The sequence below is a fragment of the Canis lupus genome, chromosome 18 (assembly GCF_003254725.2).
Source record: "Canis lupus dingo isolate Sandy chromosome 18, ASM325472v2, whole genome shotgun sequence".
Classification (NCBI taxonomy): Eukaryota; Metazoa; Chordata; class Mammalia; order Carnivora; family Canidae; genus Canis; species Canis lupus.
Genome location: NC_064260.1, coordinates 13,389,031 through 13,405,946, shown reverse-complemented (window position 1 = coordinate 13,405,946; position 16,916 = coordinate 13,389,031). Strand labels below are relative to the sequence as shown.

Genomic DNA, 16,916 nt, shown 5'->3' with positions numbered 1-16,916 from the left:
CTTCGGAAAACCACTCTCTGTGGGGGTAGTTGCATGCATTGTGCGTAAAAACGTACATTAACGTCTAATGCAATATATGGGTAAGAATTGGTTAGCTGCCAGAGACTGTCAGGTTTCAAAGGAAAGATGTACATCCTGAAAGACAATTGTATTCACCGACAGAGTATGAAACGGTGTTAAAGGACATGAAGAGTATTAAGCAGAGTGCAGGCAGTCTCCAGGTCTTCAGCATAGCTCTGCGGCCTGTTGCCCTTTGGTATGTTCCCGAGGGCAGGAAGCTTTGGCGTTTGTAGGGATTAGCCAATCACAGACCTTTGTAAAAGGAACTTGCTCATCTGGGGGAAACACTCCTTTGAAACATGTTCAGGTGCTCTGTTGGTGAATGTCCACCTCCCTGAGACAAGCCCTATCATTTTTCCTTGCTTAGTGGGTGGTGGCTCACGTCTGGTCACCTGATGTGAGCCTCAGCATTGACGGTTCTTCCCTCCAACATCCTGCGGGGCAAATTTGTCCCTTATGAGTAAGATGAGTAGACTAATTTGTTTGTTACTTTGATGTCCTTTTAGATTATACACCCCAAAACTGATGATCAAAGAAATCGATTGCAAGAGGCTTGCAAAGATATCCTGCTGTTTAAGAACCTCGATCCGGTAAGCCAAATCTCAGTAACCAGAAATGGGTTGTTGTTTTTTGTTTTTTGTTTCCCGGTGTCTGTGTGAAGAACTGTGCAGGGGTCATGGATTTAACCCTCTTGACAAGCTAACGTCCCCTGGGATGATGTAAAGGCCCCACTGTGGGTGCCTGTATGTGCACCGGGTTGTCTTCTAGGAGAGCAGTGCTGAGCTCCTTCCAGCCAGGAGTTCGCAGGCCTGCTGGCACTTTGTGTGGGGAAAACATGATCTCATCCGTCAAGGTTACTTGCTAGAAGCATAGCCCTGAGAAATGGCTCAGATGAAGAGAGGGTAGGACCTTGGATTCTTTGTACATCCAGCGGGAACCTGCAGGACGGCACAGGGCCCACGGAGGATTGCCTCTCGCACCAGCTAGTGATAGTAATTACATTTTAGTATACCACTTCCATATTATTTGTATTTGAAAAATAACATTTCACTTTGCTTCAAAGGTAGAGAGATTTTTTTTTCTTCGTAAGGATTTTGAAATCTCTGGTCTTTGGTTCTGGATGTTTTTCTAAAAACCCCCTTTTTCAATATGAGTGAGCATGCTGTTCACATTTTGCCCTGTACTCTGACCTAAATGTTCTCTTCCTTCATCCTCAGATTATGCTTCTTTGTTGCTATGTGGTCATTTGGGTTGCCATGATCCTGCTGCCGTGACCCAAATGTGGAAACTGAGTCAACTCTTGTAGCTTACCTCAACCTTTTTTTGATCAAATGCAGCATTTTACAGTTTTCAGACTGATGCTCTAGGCCATTAAATTAAGACCTACTCTTTTTAAGATGAGGTCTTCCTAAGTCCATTTTTTAAAAATTTTTATTTATTCATGATAGTCACAGAGAGAGAGAGAGAGAGAGAGGCAGAGACACAGGCAGAGGGAGAAGCAGGCTCCATGCACCGGGAGCCCGATGTGGGATTTGATCCCGGGTCTCCAGGATCGCGCCCCGGGCCAAAGGCAGGCGCCAAACTGCTGCGCCACCCAGGGATCCCCCCTAAGTCCATTTTTATAAAGAAGAAGCTGTACTGTATTATACCAATACCATATACTCTGGTTCATAGGACATTCTGAAACATTTTAAAAAAATCTTTTGTTTCTAATACCACATATGTTTCTATCACATCCTCCAGGAACGTGGATTACGTTTTGTGACTTTGGCGATCATTGTTTTAGGACCGGACATTACAAGTTTTGTACAGTTTGGCTCAGATCCTCTAGAATTCATACTGAGTTTGCAAAACTGAGAGCTCTAAATAATGGGGCTATTGCTTGTTTGCTCTAGTAATGGAAGATTAAAAAATGAAATTAAGGGGTACCTGGATGACTTAGTTGGTTAAGCGTCTGATTCCTGATTTCAGCTCAGGTCATGATCTCAATGTCGTGAGATCAAGCCCCAAGTCAGGCTCTGTGCTGGGCACGGAGCCTGCTTAAGATTTTCTCTCCCTCTCTCTCTCTCTCTTTCTCTCTCTCTCCCTCCCTCCCCACTTCCCTCACACACCAAAAAAAAAAAGGGAATGAAATTGAGAAAATTTAGAAATTTAGGAATCGAACTGTTTCTTATAGTATTAAATACTAGAATAAGTGACTAAAGGGAATTTGTGAAATTTTGATGGGCTTCCAAGTAATCCCTCATCTCATTTATCTAGAATGATAATGACTCTGTGACATAAAGGACATTAAAACTATGTGATCTCTAATCATCTTCCACCAATAGGAGTCTAAATAATGATTAGTGGAAAGTTACAACTTTGTGTGTATGTGTGTGTGTGTTACTGGAATTGAACTAATTTAGTATTTAACTCTTTTCCTCCAGATACACACAGAAGACAGCTGTAAAATTAATTCTCAGTTTTACCCTTAGGAGTAGACTTCCAGCTAAGGAGATTCTCTGTTTTTCAACTAGAACTTTACGTGGGAGAATTTTAAAGCTCACTAACTGCAGTGCTGCTGCTTCTTTTTTTTTTTTTAAGATTTTATTTATTTGATAGAGAGACCGCACAAGCAGGGGAAGCAGCAGGCAGAGGGAGAGAAAGAAGCAGATTCCCCGCTGAGCAGGGAGCCCTCATGGGGCTGGCTCCCAGGACCCTAAGATCATGACCTGAGCCCAAGGCAGATGCTTTACCAACTGAACTGCCCCTAAAAGCAGTGCTTCTCACACTTTACTGTGCCTGTCCTCAGGGGATCTTGTTAAAAATGCTGTCTGACCCAGTAGGTCTGTGGTGGAGCCTCAGCATCTGCATTTCTCACAGGCTGTCAGGTGAGGCCGCTGCTCCTGGCCCAGAGCCATGCTTCCAGTAGCAAGGACTAGAGCCAGACGTGGAAGGCTCTAGCTCAGGAGTTGGGTACAAGCGCGTGTTCTTTCGCTTGCGTCCTTTCCTGTTGAATCAAAGCCGTATCTCCATGCTGCAGTAGTGAGTGAACAGTGATCTTTGGGTGCCTGTACACCAAGTGATAAGCAGGCAGGGGGGGAGCTGCCGGGGGGCCTTCCTGAGACGCTGCCCTCTCTGTCTCCTCTCCATTAAATTGATTTTTCTTGCCATTTCAACTTTAACTCTTTTAAAGCACCTGTGTAAATTTTGGATGCACTTGAAATAATAAAAAAAAATTTTTTAAGATTTCATTTATTTTTTTGAGAGAAGAGAAGAGAGAGAATACATGAGCAGAGGGAGAGGGAGAAGCAGGTTCCCCGCGGAGCAGGGAGCCCGATGCGGGGCTCCATCCCAGGACCCCGGAGTCATGACCTGAGCTGAGAGGCAGACACTTAACCACCTGAGCCACCCAGGGGCCCCTAAAATAATTTTAAAAAGTTACCACTAGTATATCCTGTTAAGGAACATCTTAAAGTGGTTATTTTTATAAACAGTAAATATTTTAACCTTTTTTTTTTTTTTTTTTGCTGCTGTGTTGGAGGTCTTTAATATATATGTTTTAAAGGCCAGTTCATGGGCAATGGGAAGAAAAGCCAGTTCATGAAATTACCAAATTCATGAATTTTCATTGTTGATTTTTTTTTAAAGATTTATTTATTTATTCATGATAGAGAGAGAGAGAGGCAGAGACACGGGCAGAGGGAGAAGCAGGCTCCATGTAGGGAGCCTGATGTTGGGACTCCATCCCGGGACTCCAGGATCGCGCCCTGGGCCAAAGGCAGGCGCTAAACCGCTGAGCCACCCAGGGATCCCTAATTATTGAATATTTTATTGGAGAGAAGCAATTATATTTACACATTTGCTTCCAAAAGATCTTTCATTCTTTCTTTTCTTTTTTTTTTTTTTTTTTTTGAGCTCAAACTATCTTGACTTACTTTCCTACTATCTCAAATCCTTCTGGGAGTGATACAAAATTTAGGTAGGTAAAACTGTATTTTTCTTAACAGATTACTACCTGGGATTAGAAAAAAACCAAAAACCTCCCCAAACATTGCAGATTGATGATTTTAGGTTAAGCTCATGTTTTTTTTTGTTTTTTTGTTTTTTTTAATTTTTAAATTTTTATTTATTTATGATAGTCACAGAGAGAGAGAGAGAGGCAGAGACACAGGCAGAGGGAGAAGCAGGCTCCATGCACCGGGAGCCCGACGTGGGATTCGATCCCGGGTCTCCAGGATCGCGCCCTGGGCCAAAGGCAGGCGCCAAACCGCTGCGCCACCCAGGGATCCCTTAAGCTCATGTTTTAAACAGTCTGCTAGTTTTTCACAATATACCTTTTTTTTTTTTTTACAGTAACCCAGATGCACTTAAAGTGAATTACATATTCAACTCCAATAACCTGCTTATACAACCACTCCTTTCGGTTTGATGCCCTGACTGCTCACTGTGCTCCAAAGTCTATAGAAAGCCTTTTTAGGGATGCCACAGAAATACTTAGGGTTCTTGTCCTCTTGGAACTTACAATTTGATGAAGGATTCAAATACACACACAAAGCAGTTTGGTATAACATCGATAAATGCTGTAATGGAGTCAGGACACTGTGAGGATGAGGGTCTCTCGGGGGACCTGGGGATTCAGGAAGCTGGGGAGACCCCCTGAGCTGAGCCTCAGAACTTGAGTAAGGAAGGAGATTGCTAGTGGAAGGAAAGTACAGGGAATGTTCTTACTGGAGCTTGCGCCAAGAGACATCCGTTGGCGAGAGCTCAGATACATGTGTGCTGTGTCACAAAGGACCGTTCTTGAACGCCAGCCACCCTGTAGCATTGGCCACATATTGTAGGCGGTGGGAAGTCACAACTGAAACATTTTAAGCAGCGAAAGTAACAATCAGATGTGTCTGAGTTCACTGTGGTGGCAGGACAGAGGGTAGAGCGGTGGGAAATGGGTTTAGGGAAGGTTAAAAGGGGTTGGTTTCATTGAATATTCAGGATTGGCAGAAATTGACGCTGTTTAGGGACCAAATGATCTGTGACCTGATGGAAAGGGTCTAGGATGACTCCCAGGGTCTTGCTGGAATGACCATGAGCTGGTACCTTTCTCTGAGATGGGAAAATTTGGCGAGAAGGGGAAGCAGTAATTACTAGCAAGAAGAATGATCTTGGCTTTTTACCTCCTAAGTCATCTGAATTCCCTGAAGTCATTGTTTAGCTTAGGAATCCTGTACCTCCTAGGCCTCCAAACAGTTTTCCCAGGAGGGCTCTATAGTCATATGTTGAGCATAGCATTTATAATTATTAATCTCTTTGAAGATATTCTTTTCATGAATATTTTAATGCTCAACTCGGTAGGCCATTTTTCTTCTGAAATATTTCTAATTTGAGACAAACTGAAATAATTTTCCTATTCGCCATGATAGATTCTTCTACTAATGGAGAGTAAATTGTTATTTTTGAAGATAGAGACCTTTCACCGAGAGCTCAGTCCAGGGTTTGCATCCTGTAGAATAAGATGTAGATTTCCTACAGTAGTTGTCAGTCATTGGGATAAGCCCCTGCATATTAAATATTTCCTAAGTTCTTTTCACTCTGTGCATAATTATGGGGAAATTGCATTTTGATTGATTAGAACAGACACCTGTCACATTGAGACGTCCTAGAAGAAATGATTGTTCTGTATTTTACCAGGAATTAGTGTTTTATGTAGCCGTGTGTGAATTCCTAAGCTTTATAAAGTTTTAAAATGCAGCTAAATACCAAGAAAAACAAAAAAATTTACTAGAGCAGTATATCTTTTTTTCTCCATTTGACATTTAGAGAAAGAGCTAATCAATAAGCCTGATATTCCCTCTCCATCTGGCCTAAAAGAGTTTAAATATGAATAGTAAGTGAAACAAAATATTAGTAAACCATTTAATCAAACTTCATAATTTTGATAGGTGACCATATGCTGCCTAGTTGATGAACTCATTTGGATAAAATGGTCCCTGTGGGGCCAATTAGCACCACATGCAGACAGCAATGCTTCACGGTCACATTGGCTTCGTCTTCTGCAGGGGCTCCTGTTTCACAAGTAGGTGTCAGAGCTCACGCAGGGACCCAGGGAGGGGATAAAAACCACTTCCTGCAGGACTCGCCACCATCGTTCCTCCAGAAGCTTTGCTTAGCCAATGTGAAGATGCAATAGTATGTTTTCTGTTTAAATGGAGAGCTGGGGTTTTTTGTTGTTTTCTTTTTTTTTTTAAGATTTTATTTTATTTATTCATGAGAGAGACAGAGAAGCCGAGACACAGGCAGAGGGAGAAGCAAGCTCCATGCAGGGAGCCGGACATGGGACTCAATCCCGGGTCTCCAGGATCATGCCCTGAGCTGATGGCAGGCGCTGAACCACTGAGCTACCTGGGCTGCCCAGAGCTGGGGTTTTTAATGAAAAGTTTTAAGTCTGTGTGCCTATACAATTTATAAAAATCCAAAAAGAACAAAAGAGGAGTCGGGGAAAGGAAATCCCCTTTGTACCCCTGCCTTCCAGCAACCCAGCTTCTCAGGAGCCACGTGCTTAGAGCATTCTCATGGGTATTTCTCCAGGGTCATGTGATTTACAGAGCAGTATATTGTTTTTTAAGTTTCAGTGGCAGCAAACTTTCCACAGTGTCCTGCCTCATTCTTCTTTTTACTTAACAATATAGCCGTATTTATAGAGGTTTTGTATTCTTTTAAAAATTATTGTATTAGTTTATAAAGGTTGAGATTACTAACATTCATGTATTATAAAGCAAAACCAGGAAGACACATTAACCTTTTGCTGTTGTCTAATTTATAAAAATTGCAAACATAGCCAAGGAGGGCCCACAGCATCAAAATAATATTGAAAAAGGAGAGCAAAGTCGGAGGACTCACACTTGCTAATTTCAAAACTTTTACTACAGGGGTGTCTGGGTAGCACCGTCGGTTAAGCATACAACTCTTGGTTTTAGCTCAGGTTGTGATCTCGGGGCTGTGAGATCAAGCGCCACGTCAGGCTCCATGCTCAGTGGGAGTCTGCTTGAGATTCTCTTCTTCTGCCCCTCTCTTCTTTCTCTCTAAAAATAAATAAATCTTTTTAAAAAAACTTTTACTACAGAGCACGAGGAATAAAAACAATGTGTTAATAGCATGGGCAGATGCATAGAACAATGGAATAGAATTAAGAGTCTAGAAACAAACCTATACATTTGATTTATATGTTTAATTTGATATTCATTTGATTTCTGATGAGAGTGCCAAGACCACTCAATGGGGAAAGAAAAGTCTCTTCAACAAATGGTCCTGGGACAATTGGGAACCAAGTTGGATCCCTCCTTTACACTGTACACAAAAATGAACTCAAAATGGATCCAGGACCTAAATGTGAGCTCCCAAACTATAAAAACTCTTAAAAAAAAAAAAAACCCACAAGGGTAAGTCTTCATGACCTTGGATTTAGCAGTGGATTCTTGGGTAGACACCAAAAACAGGAATATGAAAAGAAAAGAAGTTGGACTTCATAAAAAATAAAAATTTTGTGCATCAAAGAACGATATTGAAAAAAGTGAAAGACATCTACAAATGGGAGAAAATATGTGGGAAATCCTACATATAAGGGCCTAGTATCCAAAATACATAAAGAACTCTTACAACTCAACAACAAAATAACAACCCAACTTAAAATTGGTCAAAATACTTGAATATAGACATTTCTCCAAAAAAGATACACGAGTTACCAGTAAGTACATGAAAAGATTCTCAACATGGCTAGTCATTAGGGAATTGCCAATCCTGAAACCACAATGAAGTACCAGCCCAGCACCAATAGGGTGGGAATAATTTTTTTTTTTTTAAGAAGGAAACATAACAAGTGTTGGTGAGGATGTGGAGAAATTGGAATCCTAGTACATTGCTGGTGGGAAAGAAAACTGTTTAGGCGCTGTGGAAAACTGCTTGGCAGTTGCTCAGAAGTTAAACCTAGAATTACCGTATGACTCAAGTAGTTCCCCTCCTAGGGTTAACCCAGAAGAGTTGACATAAACATTCATAAATAGCCAAAAGGTGGAAACAATCTAAGCGTCCAGTGATGGATGAATGGATAAACCAATCGTGGTATGTTTACAGTGGAATATTATTCATCCATAAAGAAGAAGAAGTTGGGATATATCTAGAACAAGGATGAACCTCAAAATGCTGAGTGAAATAAGGCAGATGCAGAAGGTCATCTTGTATGATTGTGTTGTGTGAAATATCCAGATTAGGGGAATCCATAGAGACACAAAATAGGTAGGTGGTGCCAAGGGCCAGCGGGAGGAGAGAATCGCAAAATGCCTACTTGGTGGGCACAAGGCTTCCTTTTGAGGTGATGAAAATGCTTTATAACTAAGAAGTAAGTGGTAGTGGCACAATTTTGTGGCCACTGAATCGTTCACTCAACCGTGGTTAATTTTATGAGAAATTCAACCTCATGAAAAAACTGTGTATATATAATTCATCTGAGCATTTTGATTTCCATTAGTTTTCATATTTAATGGCTCACATACACTTTAAGGGGGCAATTAAATGAGCTGAATCAATCACTGAAGCACCTCCATGAAATCCCTGGGTTCCACAAAACCCAGTTTGAGAAACACCGAGCTCTTTTGTGTATTCGAGGGCCTTTGAATTGTTCCTGTATTTGTTCTGCGGAAAGATTTGTTTGTTCTTCACCTTCTAGTTTATTCTCACCAGCTGGAGTTTATCCTTAAGCCTTGTCAACCACGCTTCAGCAGAATAAAAATTTTATGTAACTTAAGTAGTTGTTGAAGAATAGGTTTTATGTTTCTGGCTTCTGTTTTAATAAATCTGTCCTAGGGTGGTGAATGGTTGCTTCTTAAAGAGAACCGTCATGATAAAGAATAGTGTTTCAAATTTGCCATCATTTTTGGGTTTGCATATGTTTTGTTTTGTTTTTCCTGTTCTGTTGTTTTGTTTTTAGTGCTCAACCAAAAGGATTGGAGGCAGAATTTGGATTCACTAAGTACTTAGGTAATCCCTACATAAATCCTAGTGATGACTAAACATAGGGAAGTTTTATTTTTTTATATTTTTTATTTTTTTTTCATAGGGAAGTTTTAAAAACAGTTATCTTTAAAAGATATTTGCAGTAGTTCATTACGAACCTGGTCATTTTAGTTGCCAAGATTCTATTTCATGTATAAGGTCTGTGGTGGTTTGGTGGTTCATTTTTCAATATATTAAACTGGGTGATCGTTGCACTGAAATATTCTGAAGTAGCTAATTATAATTACTTTCATTCAGGTACTGAATATGAAAGGAAATCTATAATCTCCTTTGTTAGGTGGTAAGGACAACTGCACTGTGTATTTTTTTTTTTTTTTGACAAGACTTAATGGCAGTGATGATATTTCTTTTTCTTTGAGCTGGTTCACAGAAATACAAAGCTGATTACAGTCAAGAGAACATATCGTAGACAAACATAAAGATTGTATCTTTTCTCTTTAAAAAATAGGAACAGATGTCTCAAGTGTTAGATGCCATGTTTGAAAAACTGGTCAAAGAAGGAGAGCATGTAATTGATCAAGGCGATGATGGTGACAACTTTTACGTGATCGATAGGTAAGTTTCGCGTAACCTCACTGCTGAAATGTAAGGAACCATCCCTGTAGAATCTCAGTGGTTCTTATAACAACTGGCAGATTAATATTCGATAGTTGCTGTTACCTCTTTAATATTCACTAGCTTTTAATATTCACTGTTCCCTCTTTATTCTCGTTACTGTATAAAAGGCACAGGAAGCCCGCTGGGAATACGTGTGGTGAAACCACATTAGATCATGGAAAGAGGCATAGTTTATAGAAGAAAGGAGGATTTTGGTTAGTTCGATCTATAAATCTCAATCATTTACTGTGAGCTGCCTCACTTATTAACTTTGGCTTGAGAGGATGCCTGCTACACTTCGAAGGCAAGCAGCGCACAGCATCTGGGGTGTTGAATCATATAACTCAGTCTGTTCTTTTTTCATTAACTATAAAGTAAAGCATGCGCATGGTAGAGAGGGGAGTTTATGCTGTTTCCAGAAATTGTTTATGCATTCTTGTGCATTAAAAACATTATAGAGAAGTTATTTTGAAACATTGTAGAGAAATTATTTTATTTAAATGAGAAGGCATACACTATATTGAAAAATGTGATTTCAGAAAACCTGCGTTGTGCTTTACTTTGTCAAAGCACAGTGTGCTTTAAGCGATAATTAGGTTAAGAGCCCCAAACTGTACCAGGGGAGCGGTCTGAACAGAGGCTTTATTTCTTCACTTCTGTGAAGTGATGCTGAAGTGTCCATGAGACAGTCGGCACCCCCGGCCCCTCCCATTATGGGTGCCACACAGGTCGTCTCTCAGCCGGATTCCCTGGGTTGCATTTGCTTCTCTGGGTGGAGTTGTACTCAGCTCTGAGCCATGCGGGAAATCACACCCCATCTGTCTGCGCAGCCTCATTTCTTGACTTGGCTCTGTGGTTGTCGTCTCTCCTACATCAGCAGTCATGCACGCTCTCTGCGTGCAGGGTTCTCTCTGAGTCCTCCCTTCCCTCGTCCCTAATGCCGTGGTGACCTCGTAGAGCTATTGGCAGGGGCTTCAGGTGAGCCCTCTGATTTTAGCACAGCCCCCCCCTCCCCCATTGTCCCATATGTAAATTAAAGCCTTGATTTTGGAATCTCTGACAGCTTTCATTGGTGAAATTCCTTCAGCTGTTCCACCGTATTTAACTGTAGGGGTGTATGGGAGACCCAAATATGATAAAAACTCCCTTAACCTCTCCATGTTCAGTTAGATCCTAATCACCCATTTGACAGATGAAAATTCCCAGATATGCAGAAGTGACGGGGGTCCCTGAAGTCCTGCCAGCCTGGCATGCAGGTCTCTTGGCCACTGTTCGTGGTCTTTCTGTGGCTCCACTCTGCCCAATGCCTCACGTTGTCAGGGAAGAAATGCATATGAGAAGGTGGTACAGATTTTAGACCGTGTGCTTGCAGCTGGTCTGGGAGCTCATTTTACTTCTCATTAGCACATTTGTGGTGTACTTTGTTCTGTTCAAAGTAGAAAATGTATAAAATGGTGTTAGTGCCAAAGTGGAAACAGCATCCAGAGAAGAATTAGTCTGCACTTGAAAAAGAGTCATGAAACCGTCTACGCATGAATATAAAGTCAGTCATTCTCTTATTCATTAATATCTTTGTGTAGTATCTTGTGTTTTTTGCTTTTGCTGTATCTTTACCATTCATAATCCTTTCCTAATCTTAAAAGCTCCCCCCCCCCACCTTTGGTCTTTGTTAAGGATTTAGCCAACAGAATAAAAGCCAGAGTTTCTGCTGCCTGCCCTCCCAGGTATGTCAGCAAGCCTTGAAGCCATGTTCTCTGATAAAACACAGTATATGGGAAGAAGACAGCCCTCCACAGGAAGAATGTAGTTCTATAGATGCAGGAGCTAGTGTATGTAGGACAGGGCCATGCAGAATTGAGTATTGCTTGCCTAGACTATGAACCCAAATAAAAGGTAAGCATAGAATAAAAAAAGACCTACAAAAGGACCAGGATCAGATATTTACTCTGAATTTCTACCCCTTTTTGCTTCACATTGGGGGTCAGTCTACATTAAAGCCCCAGATGACATAAAGAGCCAGAGTAAATTCTTTAGGCTCTGAGGCTATGTGGTCTCTGTCACAACTACTTGGCTCTGCTGTTGTGCAGATCTGTGATCAAGAAGGCAAAAGTGGACCTATGTGTTTGTGTTCTAGTAAAACTTTATTCATGAAAGCAGGCAGCCGATCCATGGGCCATGCTTTGCTGGCCCCTCCCTTACACTATAAAAGAGTCTTGTAAGTGCCGTCCAGTAGTCATGACCAAATTGTTAGAGCTATATTTTTTTTTTAAAAAAAAAGGTTATTTTCTTCTGACTTCAAAAGTAATACATGTTCATGTAAGGCACAAAAACTCTTTAATTAGACAGTGAACATCCTAGCATCCTTCACTGTTCTTACCCCGAGATAACCAGTCAGCTGTTTCATATATATACATTCCCTCAGAAGGATGTCTGTGCATGTACTATTTGGTTGGAATCATATTTTTTAATCATTTATTACAAACTTCTATTTAGTTTCATCTCATTTTCACCCCCCCAAAGGCACATGTCCGGTCCTTACCATAGTCTAGCTGACGGTCTCTCTTCCTGCTTGTCTGGCACATGGTTGGCGTCTCTGGCACATATCGACGCTCTTTTATTACTTGCCATCAGAGGAGAAAGGGAAGCCAGAAAGGAGATTTCATCGCACACTGGTCTTCTCTGAAATTATGTTTTATTGTCATGAGATTTGACTTGAGTTACTTTTGCCTCTTATTTTTCATCTGCCCAACAGAGGAACATTTGATATCTATGTGAAATGCGATGGTGTTGGAAGGTGTGTGGGTAACTACGATAATCGTGGGAGTTTTGGTGAACTGGCCTTAATGTACAATACGCCCAGAGCGGCTACAATCACTGCTACCTCTCCTGGTGCTCTGTGGGGTTTGGTGAGTGAAATATTTGTTTGACCTGCATGTTATTTGTAAAAATCGTTACCGCAAAAGCCAGGCAGCTAGAGGATTTTAGTTCTAATAGGTGGATTTCTTTGCATTCCTCATCAGTCATCAGGGTATTTATTAAGCAACTACTCGATGCTGAACTTTTGGGTGCTGGGTTAAATCTTCATTTTCTTTTCCCATTGAAGTCAGGAATAACCTACTGGTCCTGGGAAAGATAGATCCAAAATGCTTCCCCCCCCCCTTTTTTTTTAAGATTGTATTTATTTATTCATGTGAGACACAGAGGCAGAGACACAGGCAGAGGGAGAAGCAGGCTCCCTGTGGGGGGCCCGATGCAGGACTCTATCCCAGGACCCCGGGATCACGACCTGAGCCGAATGCAGATGCTCAACCACTGAGCCACCCAGGTGCTCCCAGAATGCTCCTCTTTTACCCAGCCTTCACAACTAGCCACCCAGACAAGGGAACAAAGCCTTCAGTGCTGTCTTCTCAGATAGCTTTCTGTGGTATTATCTATGCTTCCTCAAGTGGGTTCCCCTGGCCGGAAGCATTGAATCTGTATCACCAGGGCATTTTACTAGAAATGCAGATTCTGGGGCCTCCACGTACTGATGGGGGCCCACTGAATCAGCAGCTCTGGAGATGGGGCCCAGTGAGCTATGCTTGAGCAAACCCACCACGTGACTCAGATGCATGCTAGAGTTTGAGAAGCCTCCATAAACAGATCTCTTGGCGTGCTATAAAATGGTAACCACTTCGCACTGCAAAGCTTCTGGGTAGAATCAAGATACTTGATGCCTGTGTTTCTCACCTGAATGCCTGCTGGGGTTGTGTGGGGTTACGGTGCTGAGGCCCCAGCACAGACTAATTTAATCAGACTCTGCAGGGATGAGACCTAGGCTTTTAAAATAAATTCATTAATGATGATATTTCTACAGGACCTGAAAATTGATTTAAAGACATTTGGGTGAGGTGGGAAGGGAGATTTCTTTTCAAACATGATACCAGGATACAGGGTAGCTGATTCTGGAAACTGTTTAAGCTGGTGCTTCTCAGACTCCGAGGTGCTTACGGATCACCAAGAATATAGTTAAAATGCAGATTCTGATTCACTGGATCTGGAATGAGGCCTATGATTTTGCATGTCTTACAAGCTCCCGGGAGACCCTAGTGCTCCTGTGCCCAGAACACATTTTAAGCAGCGCAGATTTTAGGGCATGTTTGCAATACATGTATTTTCTTTTTAAATTGTTGAAAACGGCCCAGTGTATAGTTTTCGACGTGCCTTTATTAGATTAGTTCTCTCAAAAGTCCTTTTGTGGAAGGAGGAGAGGTTGAGATAATAGGAAGTCTGTTGGGCTGGGTCCCAAGGACTGTAGCTTCACAGAAGTAACACATTCCTCTGTGCGGACTCAGCCATTTAACTCTGAAGTGGACTCCGCTGATAAAAATCTCTTGCTCAGAATCAGAAGGACGATACATCTCGTCCAGCTCGTCGTATTAAAATCAGGCGGTTTACTGTTCCGTAGTAAAACTGTGATGAGTCACATTTCAAGTCGTGCAAGAAAAATTGGAATTGTTTCACACGAGAAGAAACTCGTCGTCGTTTGGCGGGTTCTGAGGACCATTAGAGACCAGAACTCCCAAAGCCAGCAGAGTAGAAACCCCAGACCGGAGCAGGCAGGTCCTCCGGCCGCGTTCGCCAGTGACCGGAGTGGTGGGCCCCGTCTAGTCTCCATGAACCCCCGTTCCGTGGCGTCAGTTAAAAATTCAGTCGCGGCGCTGAGGTGGCCAGCCAGGGCCAGAGGGCCGCGCCGTCAGGAAGCCGCCTCCCGCACGTCCTGGGGGCAGCGTGACCGCGGCAGCTTTGGTAGGAGCCCTCCCCAGCGCCTCCCGCCAGTGCCCGTGCTTGCGCCGCCCCGGGATGGGCACCTTCCGAGATGTGACCCATCCATGCGGGTTATTCAAGCGGGCAGTCTGTGACGGTCACCTCGGGGCGGGTGAGCTTTTTAAAAATTAGAATTTGGGCAGCCCGGGTGGCTCAGCGGTTTAAGGCCCGCCTTCGGCCCAGCGCGTGATCCCGGGGTCTTGGGATCGAGTCCCGCGTCGGGCTCCCTGCGTGGAGCCTGCTGCTCCCTCTGCCTGTGTCTCTGCCTCTCTCTCTCTCTCTCTCTCTCTCTGTGTATCATGAATAAATAAATAAAATCTTTAAAAAATAAAAAATAAAAATTAGAATTAACATCTCACTTAATGCTTCACGTGTTTTTTCAGAGTGACTCCCCACACTCCGTTTTTTCAGGGAAAGTCGAATAGAAACGATGTTTCCCTGGATGTTTCCCTCTTAACGGTGACGGTGACGCAGGGGGCCCTGGCACGGGGCGCAGGTAGAAAGAGGAGGGTCCCGAGGGGAGCCTCTCTGCGACTAGGCCTCGGTCACCGTCCCCGTCCCCGTCACCGCCAGGCCAGCGGCCGGGAGCGCTGATGCGCGAGCCCCTGCCCGAGACTCAGGCGGTTGTTGCGAAGCCGCCTCGAGGACATGGGGCTTTCTGGATTTTAATCGTCTGTCACAGCGGGTGAGAAGAGGTGGGCCACTAACAAAGGTTTTCCCGAAGCGGACCCCTCCTCCTCGTGGTTAATTTTTAATCCCTTCCCTCTTTCTAGTCTCCTCTGCCTCGCGCTCACCTGTCCATAAAGTGTAAAGCTCCCAGGCCGGATTCTGCAGCAGAGCCCCTTGGGGACGTTGGTGACCTGTTAGGTTAAGGAGCCCCACATGCAGACGTCGTCCTTGGAGTCCTCCAAGTCTCGGGTCTGAGAACCTCTTTTTTTTTTTTTAATACCACAGCTGATTCTGATGCAGACCCACGCTTGGAAACTAGTTCAATAATTCTACTAATTATCTTGCAGATTTGTCTCTTTCAAAAAAAATCATTTGGATTAAGATGCCAAATTATAGCCCTTGTAAAACTGTAATAAACCACATTGGGGAACAGGATGTTTGCTCTCCTGGAGACTTCCATCCACGCCCGCATTTTTCTCGATCCCGCCAGTTCAGTTAAATTCAGCCTCACTGTGTCGGCACAGTGATATAATAATTAATGAACATATCTCAGTTTTATTTGATAGTACAGTGGTGTAATTGTTTATCAGTGTGTGACAAACCGACATCATTCTGGGGGCTGCTAGCTGAGAACCATTTAATATACCTAATGTTTTATACATAATATACAAAACGAAGTTTGTAGGAAAACCATTTTTTGAGCTGTTTGTTAATCTTTAAATTTTTCCCTGTTTCCTTAATTGAGTTCTGTATCTTTGAGGTTAAGTAGTGTAAACAGAGGAACGTTTTAGAACCCTGAGAATGATAAACACAGGCATTGGACTCTGATATTCAAGAAAGTTGCATTTCCTCTGTGCACATTTAAAAAAAAAAAAAAACTAACAATGTGGATGGAACAACCTAGCATAGTTTTTTCAGGCTCTCTTATAATTGCTTTATGATTAAAAAAATTTAAAAAAATTTCTACTAGTGTTTTTCATGGGGTTTTTTCTGCAACTCACTAAAATTTCCATTAGGAAATATCACAACCAGTATATTTACTTACCAGTATATTATTATATTTATTTTATGTGTGTCTTTGTGTATAACCGAAATAAATAACTAAACAACGCTTTTCTAGATGTGCATGCTATGATTTTCTGTTCTTTATTTTTTATAAAAATGCTGGTCATGGGTTAATGGGGTCAAAAGGTACAAACTTCTAGTTATAAAATAAATAAGACCTGGGGATGTCTTGTCCACCATGGCCACTATCGTTAATAATACTGCATAGTATATTTGAAAGTTGTAGATCCTAAAAGTTCCCAGCACTAGAAAACAAAGAATTTGTAACTCTGTATGGCGATGAAGTGTTTAACTACATTTATGGTGGTGATCATTTCTCAATATATATGAATACTAAATCGTTATATTGTACACCCTAAACTGATATAGTGTTATAGGTCAGTTATAACCCAGTTTAAAAAAATGCTGGTCGTGTCCACTGATGTCTTGTGACACTCTCGGGCCGTCATCCACAAGAGAAGACCTGTGCTAGTCCAAACTCAGAGACGCTGAGTACCGTGGTGGCTTCAGGGGCTGAGGGTCGGGAGAAATGGGGAGATGTTGGTCAAAGGGTGCAGGCTTCCCATTACCAGGTGAATGAGTTCTGGGGATTGAATAAACAGCTTGGTAATTGGAGTTAACATTGTATGGTATACTTGAATGCTGCTTAATGGAGCTAAGTCTTAAATGTTCTC

The 16,916-nt window shown here is 42.3% G+C and overlaps 1 protein-coding gene across 5 annotated transcripts in view; it reads left to right on the top strand.

Moving 5' to 3' along the window:
• The window catches only part of PRKAR2B (protein kinase cAMP-dependent type II regulatory subunit beta), a 92,153-nt gene that overhangs the window by 65,804 nt on the left and 9,433 nt on the right, over positions 1-16,916 (top strand). For all 5 annotated transcript variants that reach the window (XM_025449360.3, XM_025449361.3, XM_049096365.1 and 2 more), the window contains 3 exons: positions 567-650; positions 9,554-9,660; positions 12,455-12,608. In XM_025449360.3, the coding sequence (XP_025305145.1) occupies positions 567-650; positions 9,554-9,660; positions 12,455-12,608 (345 nt within the window). The remainder of the gene's footprint in view (positions 1-566; positions 651-9,553; positions 9,661-12,454; positions 12,609-16,916) is intronic.